The 12,107-nt window shown below is 42.2% G+C and overlaps 1 protein-coding gene and 5 non-coding genes across 6 annotated transcripts; 3 read left to right on the forward strand and 3 right to left on the reverse strand.

Moving 5' to 3' along the window:
• The first annotated feature begins 932 nt into the window (after positions 1-932).
• Positions 933-1,003, forward strand: Trnag-gcc. The gene has a single exon. It is a non-coding gene; the product is annotated as a tRNA-Gly (tRNA).
• A 346-nt stretch (positions 1,004-1,349) lies between these two features.
• Positions 1,350-1,421, reverse strand: Trnaw-cca. The gene has a single exon. It is a non-coding gene; the product is annotated as a tRNA-Trp (tRNA).
• Positions 1,422-2,242: 821 nt separating this feature from the next.
• Trnag-gcc lies at positions 2,243-2,313 on the forward strand. Its single transcript has one exon. It is a non-coding gene; the product is annotated as a tRNA-Gly (tRNA).
• Positions 2,314-2,659: 346 nt separating this feature from the next.
• On the reverse strand, positions 2,660-2,731 carry Trnaw-cca. The gene has a single exon. It is a non-coding gene; the product is annotated as a tRNA-Trp (tRNA).
• A 5,871-nt stretch (positions 2,732-8,602) lies between these two features.
• Trnag-gcc lies at positions 8,603-8,673 on the forward strand. The gene has a single exon. It is a non-coding gene; the product is annotated as a tRNA-Gly (tRNA).
• A 611-nt stretch (positions 8,674-9,284) lies between these two features.
• Positions 9,285-10,850, reverse strand: LOC123467495. The gene has a single exon (XM_045167395.1). It carries the CDS (start codon positions 10,848-10,850, stop codon positions 9,285-9,287), a length of 1,566 nt encoding a protein of 521 aa, XP_045023330.1.
• Between the last annotated feature and the right edge of the window lie 1,257 nt (positions 10,851-12,107).

A 12,107-nucleotide genomic window follows, 5' to 3' on the forward strand; every position in this document is an offset into this window, starting at 1 on the left:
GAATGATACATTTAAATATGAAATGCTGAACAAACCCTCTGATCTCGAAGTGATTTGAACACGCAACCTCCAGATCTGGAGTCAGGCGCGCTACCATTGCGCCACGAAATCCAAATCATAATGTTTTGTTTTGCAATCAAATAATGCACAACATTCAAATGCAAGTGCTACGTACGCCATTTAATTTTGTTTTTGGAGATCTGTAGTACATCATTAAAGTTAGGCAGAAAGATAATTTTACCTCGTTTTTAAGAAATATTTTAGATTTCAAGATAATTTAGAGTTATTGTGTGTATTTCATTAACCTTGTGAGTAGCTTTAGAATAGTGGTAAACATGCGCTGTAAATGTTGAAGGAAGATCCCAGTGAATATTGGTGATAAACTTGATTGACACGCCGGAATCAGATAGATATACTAGGCAGATGCTTTCTGTGCTTTCCTATACTATAGAGGCCAAGGAACTTCGACAGTTAAAGAGACTATTTCGGACTAAAAGTTTTTTCGTTAAAGCACGGATGGTAATCAAGTTGCTGATGGGTAAGAGGCTCCAAAAAATACAAAAACATTTCGTGTTGGTAGGGAGCAGTAGTTGCCATTATTTTGCATCGATGGTTCTGTGTTAGAATGCTGGTTACCCGGTCGATGCATTTTAGTAACACAACAATTTAAAATGCTACGAAAGGTGTAATTGGAACGTAATGCAGACATTCAATCGCAACAGCAGAGTGGCGCAGCGGAAGCGTGCTGGGCCCATAACCCAGAGGTCCGTAGATCGAAACTACGCTCTGCTAGTAAAAAATCGAAGGTGAAATATTAAGTCGATACATTTACAGAATTAATAACTAAGAAAAGTAATTTATTAATACCAGTAAACAAACTGTTGTAAATGATGTGTAACGAATAAATTCATAAAACAGCACTAATATTCTCAGCATCGATGGTTCAGTGGTAGAATGCTCGCCTGCCACGTGGGCGGCCCGGGTTCGATTCCCGGTCGATGCATTTTACGTCTAATATTGACATTTCATTTAAAGAATCCCTAGGCGACCGTAACAAACACAAATTGCGACTAATCAGTTTCCCTAGTTACGTCACCACTTTCACGAACCCTAAGTATATCGCTACATGCAGTTGGCGAACTTCATCTTCTCTTTACATTACTTTCTTTTTTGGTAAGCTACCACTTACTTGCGCATCATTAATATGCAATTTGAAATAAAAGTATTATTGAATGCAATTGTCAAATGGTTTACACGTCCACAAAGTCTAAGGATTATTGCCCTGGAATAGCTGTCACTCTAACGTCATTGAATGATACATTTAAACATGAAATGCTGAACAAACCCTCTGATCTCGACGTGATTTGAACACGCAACCTCCTGATCTGGAGTCAGGCGCGCTACCATTGCGCCACGAAATCCAAAACATAATGTTTGGTTTTGCAATCAAATAATGCACAACATTCAAATGCAAGTGCTACGTACGCCATTTAATTTTGTTTTTGGAGATCTGTAGTACATCATTAAAGTTAGGCAGAAAGATAATTTTACCTCGTTTTTAAGAAATATTTTAGATTTCAAGATAATTTAGAGTTATTGTGTGTATTTCATTAACCTTGTGAGTAGCTTTAGAATAGTGGTAAACATGCGCTGTAAATATTGAAGAAAGATCCCAGTGAATATTGGTGATAAACTTGATTGACACGCCGGAATCAGATAGTTATACTAGGCAGATGCTTTCTGTGCTTTCCTATACTATAGAGGCCAAGGAATTTCGACAGTTAAAGAGACTATTTCGGACTAAAATTTTTTCGTTAAAGCACGGATGGTAATCAAGTTGCTGATGGGTAAGAGGCTCCAAAAAATACAAAAACATTTCGTGTTGGTAGGGAGCAGTAGTTGCCATTATTTTGCATCGATAGTTCTGTGTTAGAATGCTGGTTACCCGGTCGATGCATTTTAGTAACACAACAATTTAAAATGCTACGAAAGGTGTAATTGGAACGTAATGCAGACATTCAATTGCAACAGCAGAGTGGCGCAGCGGAAGCGTGCTGGGCCCATAACCCAGAGGTCCGTAGATCGAAACTACGCTGCTGCTAGTAAAAAATCGAAGGTGAAATATTAAGTCGATACATTTACAGAATTAATAACTAAGAAAAGTAATTTATTAATACCAGTAAACAAACTGTTGTAAATGATGTGTAACGAATAAATTCATAAAACAGCACTAATATTCTCAGCATCGATGGTTCAGTGGTAGAATGCTCGCCTGCCACGTGGGCGGCCCGGGTTCGATTCCCGGTCGATGCATTTACGTCTAATATTGACATTTCATTTAAAGAAGTCCCCTAGGCGACCGTAACAAACACAAATTGCGACTAATCAGTTTCCCTAGTTACGTCACCACTTTCACGAACCCTAAGTATATCGCTACATGCAGTTGGCGAACTTCACCTTCTCTTAACATTACTACATTTTTGGTAAGCTACCACTTACTTGCGCATCATTAATATGCAATTTGAAATAAAAGTATTATTGAATGCAATTGTCAAATGGTTTACACGTCCACAAAGTCTAAGGATTATTGCCCTGGAATAGCTGTCACTCTAACGTCATTGAATGATACATTTAAACATGAAATGCTGAACAAACCCTCTGATCTCGACGTGATTTGAACACGCAACCTCCTGATCTGGAGTCAGGCGCGCTACCATTGCGCCACGAAATCCGAAACATAATGTTTGGTTTTGCAATCAAATAATGCACAACATTCAAATGCAAGTGCTACGTACGCCATTTAATTTTGTTTTTGGAGATCTGTAGTACATCATTAAAGTTAGGCAGAAAGATAATTTTACCTCGTTTTTAAGAAATATTTTAGATTTCAAGATAATTTAGAGTTATTGTGTGTATTTCATTAACCTTGTGAGTAGCTTTAGAATAGTGGTAAACATGCGCTGTAAATATTGAAGAAAGATCCCAGTGAATATTGGTGATAAACTTGATTGACACGCCGGAATCAGATAGTTATACTAGGCAGATGCTTTCTGTGCTTTCCTATACTATAGAGGCCAAGAAATTTCGACAGTTAAAGAGACTATTTCGGACTAAAAATTTTTCGTTAAAGCACGGATGGTAATCAAGTTGCTGATGGGTAAGAGGCTCCAAAAAATACAAAAACATTTCGTGTTGGTAGGGGAGCAGTAGTTGCCATTATTTTGCATCGATAGTTCTGTGTTAGAATGCTGGTTACCCGGTCGATGCATTTTAGTAACACAACAATTTAAAATGCTACGAAAGGTGTAATTGGAACGTAATGCAGACATTCAATTGCAACAGCAGAGTGGCGCAGCGGGAAGCGTGCTGGGCCCATAACCCAGAGGTCCGTAGATCGAAACTACGCTGCTGCGGACTACTAAGCTGCGTCGGATGCAGACGTCTTTTTGTGTTCTCCCGTTTTTCCATCATTTTGTGAGTTTTTGTTATTTTTTATTACTTTTTGTTGTTATATTCGTGTTTTTGAGTGTTTATTTTGTATAGTTTAGCTGTTTTTGTTGTGTTTTGCCCCAAATTGTTTTATTTGTGTGTTTGTTTACGTGTGTGGGGACCTTCCCCCCTTTGGGCAGTTTGTTGACATTGTCTAGGGGACAATGGCTGCCAAGTGGCTCAATAGTGTAGATATTGATTTTGGGGTTCAATTCCCGAAATTGAGTATGCGTACGGTTCATGGTTTCGTGCGTAGTTTGAAGGTTGATGCTCAGGATCTCTTAGGCCTAGTTGCTGTGCTAGATACGAGAAACCAGGTCGCTAGAATTACGTTTACGTCAGAGGCATATACCTCAAATTTTTTGTCCCAACACAGTGGTATCGTCAGGACTGAATTGGAGGGAAAGAAGTTAGTGTAGTCATCAGGGATAGCAATATTCAAGAGAAATTTGTTCGAATTGCAGGGATTCCACAGCACCTAGACTTGGGAATAGTTCAGACACGTCTTAAGGAATTTGGAAATGTAATTGAAGCTCGGTGGGAGCGCTATCGGGTGGCAGAGGATGAAGTTTTATACCCTGTCCTAGCCACTTGGATGATTGTACGAATGACGGTGACGAAAAACATTCCCTCATACATTACCATTGGCAGTTATCGTGCCATGGTTAAGTATGAGGGACAAAAGCCCACTTGCAGACTTTGCGACGAAGAGACACACTTTAGCTACGGCTGCCTAACTTTGAAACGAAACCAGGAACCCACCATTGTCCAAAAACCTGTTGCCAAAAAGACTAAAAAGACAGAGACTATTAAACAGACACCCGTAGTAATTCCCGTGGTAGCAAATTCCATGGTTTCCCAGGTACCTCTGGAAAGTGAATCGCAAGATTCACTCTCAGAAAGTACTAATAATTTGGAAACTGAATCCATGGAATGTGACACTGCTACCACTTCCGCATCTGTACCTCCGAAAGACAATCCTTTGAAACCAATTTCAAAATCCAAAATAGCAGCACCTGACACAAAGACAGAAGACCAGGAAACAGTGACAATTATCATGGAATCAATGGAACCCGACACGGGGGAAATTGATACCACTGATCCAGACAAAACTAAGGACCCCCTGAAAATTCCCACGTTACCACGAAGCAAACGATTTAAACCTACCCTGACGCCCCAAAATTCGAAACCCACTTCAGGCATTCCCGTACTAAAAAAACCTAACACATGACTTCACAATTAAAAATCGCTTCTATCAACATTGGAGGTATTCGATCAGTCGAGCGACGTCAAATTCTTTTAAATTTCTGCAGGGACGGTAATTTAGATATCGTAGGACTTCAAGAGGTAGCCTTTCACTCTTGCCCAATTATTGAAAGCTGTTACCACTTGCTAGCAAATGTCGGTCCCAACAAAAAGGAACAGCCATTCTAATTAGACATGGTCTGGAGTATTCTCGACTGCTTCTTGAACCTGACGGAAGGCTTATCTCCATTGACGTAAAATGTTTTACGTTTATTAATATCTATGCCCCGTCAGGTAAGCAGGTAAGGAATGAGAGAAACAATTTTCTTCGTCAAACCGTTCCTGCCTACTCGATTACCACTCGACTGCCCTTCGTGTTGATGGGCGATTTTAATTGTGTTGACGACATCCAAGATAGGGCAAATATCCAATCCCTCCCTGTCCCAAGTAGTGTTGTTAGCTATGCTTTGAAGGAGATGGTTAATGGTCTTGATCTGGTAGATATCTGGAAAAAGCTAAATCATAGTGATCCGGGCCACACTTTCCATTACCACGATGGTTCTTCTAGGCTTGATAGGATTTATGCTAGTCGATCGTTTGCTGATAGATTTTTAAATATTTGTTTGCAGTCTTTATCGATTAGTGACCATCAGTCGGTACAATCCACACTTACTTGCAATCTTGATCTCCCAAATCGTAGCAGACCACCTGCCGGATTGTGGAAACTAAATACTTCAATATTGTCAGAAGAAGGTTTTCAGAAATATGTAACCAATTTTATTCAGGAATCTGCTAATCATCCTCTTAGGGAAAGTAATGTAGCAAATTGGTGGGAGAGTGTCCTGAAACCGGGTATCAAGCGCATTTCGGTGGATTATTCCAGGCAAAGAGCAAGGCTGATAAGAGAAACTAAGTTTTTCTATCAATCTTGCATACAGGAAATGGCCGAAGCAGATACCTTTGATTGGGTTGCCTTTCAACAGTTGAGAAAATTTTCAAAGTCTTGGGAGGAGAGCACACTCAAAGGGTGTGGGATTCGTTCCCGCTGCTTCGAAGGGCCAGATGTAGAGGAAGCAAGTATTTTTCACATAAATCGTGCCAGGAATAATTATCGAAAATGTTGCATTGATAAGATCATTGCCCCCAATGGCACTTGCTTATCGACCAAAGAGGAAATTTCAGCAGAAATTGTTGCTCATTTTACAAAAATTTTTAAGACTCAACCTTCTCCTGACATACTGGCAGGGTCTGAGTTCCTTGAAGGAGTAAGAGATTGCTTTAAGCCAACCCCAAACCTAACAGCACCAATTTCCCTTCTTGAGATTAGAGCTGCTCTAATAGCAATGAAGTCAAACAAGTCCCCTGGCACCGATGGCATTCCTTACGAGTTTTACGTAGAATTTTGGGACGTGATCGCACCCCACTTCTTGGATATGTTTAATCATATCCTGGAAAGGGAAACTCTGACGTCTTCGCAGGGCCAAGCGGCGATCAGGCTAATTCCTAAGTCTTCGGGACTTTTGGAATTTCTAATTTTCGGCCAATTTCTCTTTTGAATTGTGACTACAAAGTCATGGCATCTGTCTTAGCGAGACGATTGAGGCAGACACTATCTTCTACCATAGGGCCTCATCAAAAAGGTGGGGTACCTGGTAGATTGATTTTCGATAATTTAAGTCTTTACAGAGATGTCATTCAATTTGTTGATGACCGGGGATGCCATGACTCTTCCAACTCTTTGATTCGGGGTATGGGCGCTGCCATTGTTGGAGTTGACTTTGAAAAGGCCTACGACCTGGTTAACAGGGAAGTCCTCTGGAGGATTCTGGATGCCATGGGTTACCACACCACTTTCGTCCGTTGGTTAAAGATTATGTATTCTGTAACAGGAATGTCAATCCTCAACGGATCGGAGGTGGCTGGGGTGATTAGTGATATTCAGTCGATTCGCCAGGGATGCCCCCTATCTGTCCATCTCTTCGTTCTATACATTGAGCCTTTGCTTGTGCGTTTATCTCGAGTTCTCAAGGGTATATCATTGTTTAATGAAAAACTCACTGTCAGAGCCTTTGTTGATGACGTCACCATTTTCGTTTCTTGTGACGAAGATTTTACCAGGGCAGGACAAATCCTTGATATGTTCTGTCAGTGGACAAAGGCAAGGATGAATAAGGATAAAACAAAAGCCCTGGGACTCGGGACTTGGAGCTCTAGATCAATTTGGCCTCTTGAGTGGCTTGTGTCAGCGCCAACATTGTCCCTGTTAGGAATTAAATTTTCCCATTCCATAGAAGAGACAGCTAGTAGGATTTGGAATGATGCATTTAGCTCTTTAAATGGTATTCTGCGAGAGAATGCCAGTCGACGGTTTAATATTTACCAGAGGGTGCTTTTCCTCAAGTCGAAGGCTCTCTCCGGAACTGTGTACTTTGCACAGGTATTACCTTGTAATAAAAAAATGGCTGACCAGATTTCGAAGGCTGTCATGAAATTTCTATGGATGGGAAAAGTAGAAAGGCCGAAGAAAACCGTAATTTTCCGTACTGTCAAAGAAGGGGGACTGGGAATGGTCAACACACACCTCTTTTACTGTTCCCTTTTCCTGTGCCCCATGTATAAAGTCCTGACAGGCCCAAACAGCCCAGAAAGCTCTCTACTTCGGTATTGGATGTCCTTCCCTCTCCGAACCTTATTGCCACTCTACAAGGACAACACCGTCCCCGTAGCAGTCATGAAGAGGCCCTATTACCTTCAGGAACCCCTGCATCAAATCAAGCAACTCTTTGCATCTTCAATCCTGGTGCAGGGGAATCCAATGGTTCATCGGAAAACTTACAACCATTGGGTCCTGGAGGTGACGACAATGGGAAAGCTGGAGATCCTGAGGCCTAATCTGGATTGGCCACGAATCTGGAAGGCGACTGCAGCCCTTCCTAGTAACATCAGAGAGACCATGTTCCTGTTCAACCAGCGACTTCTCCCTACCAGGACCAGATGCCATCGGTTGGATCCCAACGAGGACGCAAAATGCCCAATCTGCCATCAAGACCCCGAAACCGATGAGCATCTGATGTTCCAGTGTCCTGAACGCCTCACCGTTTGGAGCTGGTTGGAAGGAATCATGCGTCAAAAGGGCTGCAAGACATCAAAAGAAGATCTGATTCGTGGTCATTTTGGGCCAATAATAGGAATCTCCGGCAAGCGTTTACTCTTCTGGCTGCCTACATCTTCATCAACTGGAAGGCAAGGAACCATCAACGTACCCCAAATCAAGAAGAAGTAGAGAGCTTATGGAAAACACTTTACCCCCATAGTTAAATCCACCATTCTTTTTTATCCTTTCCCATATTTTACTTTCATTTTGTTCATTTAGTTTGTTTGTGTTTTATTTAATACCTAAATATGTAAAATCTTTGTTTATTTTTGTTTATTGTAATATCCTACCCCAATGTCATCTGCTATTGTTTACTTTTGTTTATTTTTAATTAGCATAACCTATGATCCCTTGCATTTGCTTGTTTTTGTTTCTGTTTTGCTCTAAGGCCCCCATTGCCAAATTTTCTTTTCTCTGCCCTAATAACGTCTGCATCCGAAGGGCGAAATTATTTGTTTGTTTTTGTTTGCTTTTGTTTATTTTGTTTTTTTGAAAATTGAAAATTAACAGAAAATAAAAGAGAATTTTACAATAAAAAAAAAAGAGGTCTGTAGATCGAAACTACGCTATGCTAGTAAAAAATCGAAGGTGAAATATTAAGCCGATACATTTACAGAATTAATAACTAAGAAAAGTAATTTATTAATACCAGTAAACAAACTGTTGTAAATGATGTGTAACGAATAAATTCATAAAACAGCACTAATATTCTCAGCATCGATGGTTCAGTGGTAGAATGCTCGCCTGCCACGCGGGCGGCCCGGGTTCGATTCCCGGTCGATGCATTTTACGTCTAATATTGACATTTCATTTAAAGAATCCCTAGGCGACCGTAACAAACACAAATTGCGACTAATCAGTTTCCCTAGTTACGTCACCACTTTCACGAACCCTAAGTATATCGCTACATGCAGTTGGCGAACTTCACCTTCTCTTAACATTACTACATTTTTGGTAAGCTACCACTTACTTGCGCATCATTAATATGCAATTTGAAATAAAAGTATTATTGAATGCAATTGTCAAATGGTTTACACGTCCACAAAGTCTAAGGATTATTGCCCTGGAAAAGCTGTCACTCTAACGTCATTGAATGATACATTTAAACATGAAATACTGAACAAACCCTGTGAATCACTCAGATACACAGAGTTATTTCTAGTCAGATGGCGAAGGAGAAGAGGCCTAAGCCGTTGTATTATTCTCCAGTAGAGAAAAAGGGCGACAAAGGGTTTTTACAAGTGCGGAAAAATGTGCTTTCTTTCTCTGTCACTGCTTGTTCCCCGTTGTCTGCTGGCCGCAATCCTTTTCCACTCCCCAGCTTCTGCCGTTGCCAGATCAATTTTTGTGCCGGTGCACAACACTCCAGCAACTAGGATAGGTGTCCGTTGGTTATTTATTCCGGCTGCAGATTGTTTTCTGAAATGACACAGAGTTTAATTACAGGTCGCAGATATTCGCCAGTTTTAGTTTTGACGACGGCCTTTCGTACGACGCCTTCTTTGTCGGGGAAGGTCTCTATCACTATTCCAACTGGCCATTCCCCGCGACGATGGTTTTCGTCAATTATTATGACTTCGTCTCCTACTTCAAGGCGCTGTGTTTGGCGGAACCATTTTTGCCGTTCAATTAAGTTTGGGATATACTCTCTCATCCATCTAGCCCAATATTGGTCTATAATGAATTGCGTTTGCATCCAGCGCCGCCGGGTAAGTTTATGAGAGTCATCTGTGACAGTTGGCGGAACATGGGGTTCATGACGACCGAGGATGAAGTGGTTGGGCGTGAGGGCTTCGGGTTCGCTAGGGTCCATATGGACGTTGGTGAGAGGCCGTCCGTTTAACAAAGACATCACTTCACTAAACACTGTTTGAAGCACTTCGTCGGTGACTGACTGGTTTTGGAGGACCGCGCGGAGTGCTCGTTTGCTAGACTGAACCATCCTTTCCCAGATTCCGCCAAAATGCGGTCCGGAAGGGGGTGAGAAATGCCATTTGATGTTATGCTCAGCTGCGTGTGTTGTAACCCTTTCTGAGTTGAGTTTGTTGATTCCATCGCTTAGTTCCGTTTCTCCTGCTACCAGGTTGGTGCCATTATCGCTGAAAATAGCGGCGGGTTTGCCGCGAACGCTTATAAAGCGGCGTAGAGCATTGATGAACGCGTCGCTGGTTAGCGACCATACTACTTCTAGATGGACGGCTCGTGTTGCGAGACAAGTGATTAATAAACCATACCTCTTGTCTGACTTTCTTCCAATCACTACATATAGTGGGCCAAAGAAGTCTAAGCCCACATTTGTAAACGCTGGTAGAAACGGTTGAAGCCGTTCCTTTGGCAAGCTTGCCATTAAAGGGGGCCTCGGACGAGAGCGAGATAGACGGCATTCGCGGCATTTGCTTAATATTTTCCGGATTTGTCGGCGGCCACGCGGCACCCAGTATTTCCATCGCAGCTCACTTAGGGTCCATTCTACTCCTGAATGGTGTACCTTTTGATGCGCGTCGCGTATGATGAGATCTGTAAGGTGGTGATTTAGTCCTAATATTACGGGGTTGCGAGCTTCCAGTGAGATATCGGCGTGTTTGAGGCGGCCTTCGGCTCTTAACAGCCCATTTTCATCAATGAATGGGTTCAATTTTCGTAGGCAGGAGGTGCCTTTTACATACTTTCCGGCGGATAAAGCGGCGTATTCTTGAGGGTAAGATTCATGGCCGGCTGCGGACAAACACAAAATGAGTGCATGCTCTAACTCCTCTGCATGGAATGGTGTTTCGTCTTTGATAGGACGGTGCAACTTGGCTACACTGCGTTTTAGATCGTTAAGATTATCGTGATTGCTTATCATTTCTGATATGGCTGCTGATGGTAAGGAAGAGATGGGCTCCACATTTATATGGTCGATTGTCGTTTTTGAGCACCACTCGATGTCGTTTGTTCCGAGCGGTAGCAACTCAACATCCATTGTTTCGTACAAAGATTTCTTTAAAAATGTTGGTCCGCTTAACCACCGGGATGAGGAGCTTAGTTTGGAAGGGGGCATTCCTCTCGTGCAGTCATCTGCGGGATTTTTTGATCCGGATATGAACTTCCACTGGTTTGGCTCTGAATGTCGGAGGATTTCACCAACGCGGTTTGAAACAAAACTGGAATAGTTGCAGTGGGAGGAGTGGATCCAACGTAGAACTATCTCTGAGTCTGTCCAAAAGTGGTATACTTTTATAGGCAGTCTTAATTCGTTTTTTATCGTTTTTGCTAGCCGAATGGCTGTGACTGCACCTTGGAGTTCAAGGCGGGGAATAGACAGCATCTTCAGAGGGGCCAGTCTGCTTTTGGCCAGCACAAAACTTAATTGGATTTTTTCTTTGGCTATGATTCGTAGATACGCTATTGCTCCAAACGCGTTGGACGAGGCATCAGCGAAAAGGTGTAAGTTCGAGTGCTTGCAGTTCCTTAGCCCAAGAAGTCCATTTTAACAGAATTTCGGATGGTAATGTTTCATCCCATCCCAAGGGTTCTGAGTGGGGTTCTGATGTTCGCCTTTTAGTTGATCGCCAGGTTGCTTGAAACAATATCTTTGCTTGGGTGATAACGGGGAGAAGAATGCCTAATGGGTCGAAAGAACGGGACATTGCTGATAGCATTTGACGCTTTGTTGTGACTACTTCTATTGGCCTTATCCGAATTTTGTAGCAATCGATATCACAAACCCACACGAGGCCAAGTAAGTATTCGATGGGTAATTTGTCAAAATCTAAATTGAGTGTTTTGTTCGATCGTTCTGTGACTGGAATCGAAGCTAGAAGGCGCCGTGATGAAGATGCAAATGCTGTTAGGCGGAATCCGCCGATTGCGAGGGACTTGACCGCTTGCTCTGAAAAGAGGATTGCCTCATCTTCGGTTTCGAAGGAGTCACTTACGTTGTCGGCGTAGAAATTATCGACAAGTTTTTTAGCTACGGCTGGGAACTGCGTATTGCAATTTACCGCATGTTGCAAAACCCAAAATGCGGAAGTGGGTGAGGAAACGGCTCCAAAAACCTGTGTGGTCATTTGTAACGTACGAAGTGGTCCGTCACTGCCCGGGGTACGCCATACAAAACGTAATGCGGACTGATCTTTCGGGGTTACCCCAACCCTATGGTACATACTCTCTATGTCTGCGGATACGGCGAATAAATACTGGCGCGATCGTAGTAACACACCTGTTAAGTTCGATAATA

The sequence above is a fragment of the Daphnia magna genome, unplaced genomic scaffold (genome assembly GCF_020631705.1).
Source record: "Daphnia magna isolate NIES unplaced genomic scaffold, ASM2063170v1.1 Dm_contigs189, whole genome shotgun sequence".
In the NCBI taxonomy this organism is placed as follows: domain Eukaryota; kingdom Metazoa; phylum Arthropoda; class Branchiopoda; order Diplostraca; family Daphniidae; genus Daphnia; species Daphnia magna.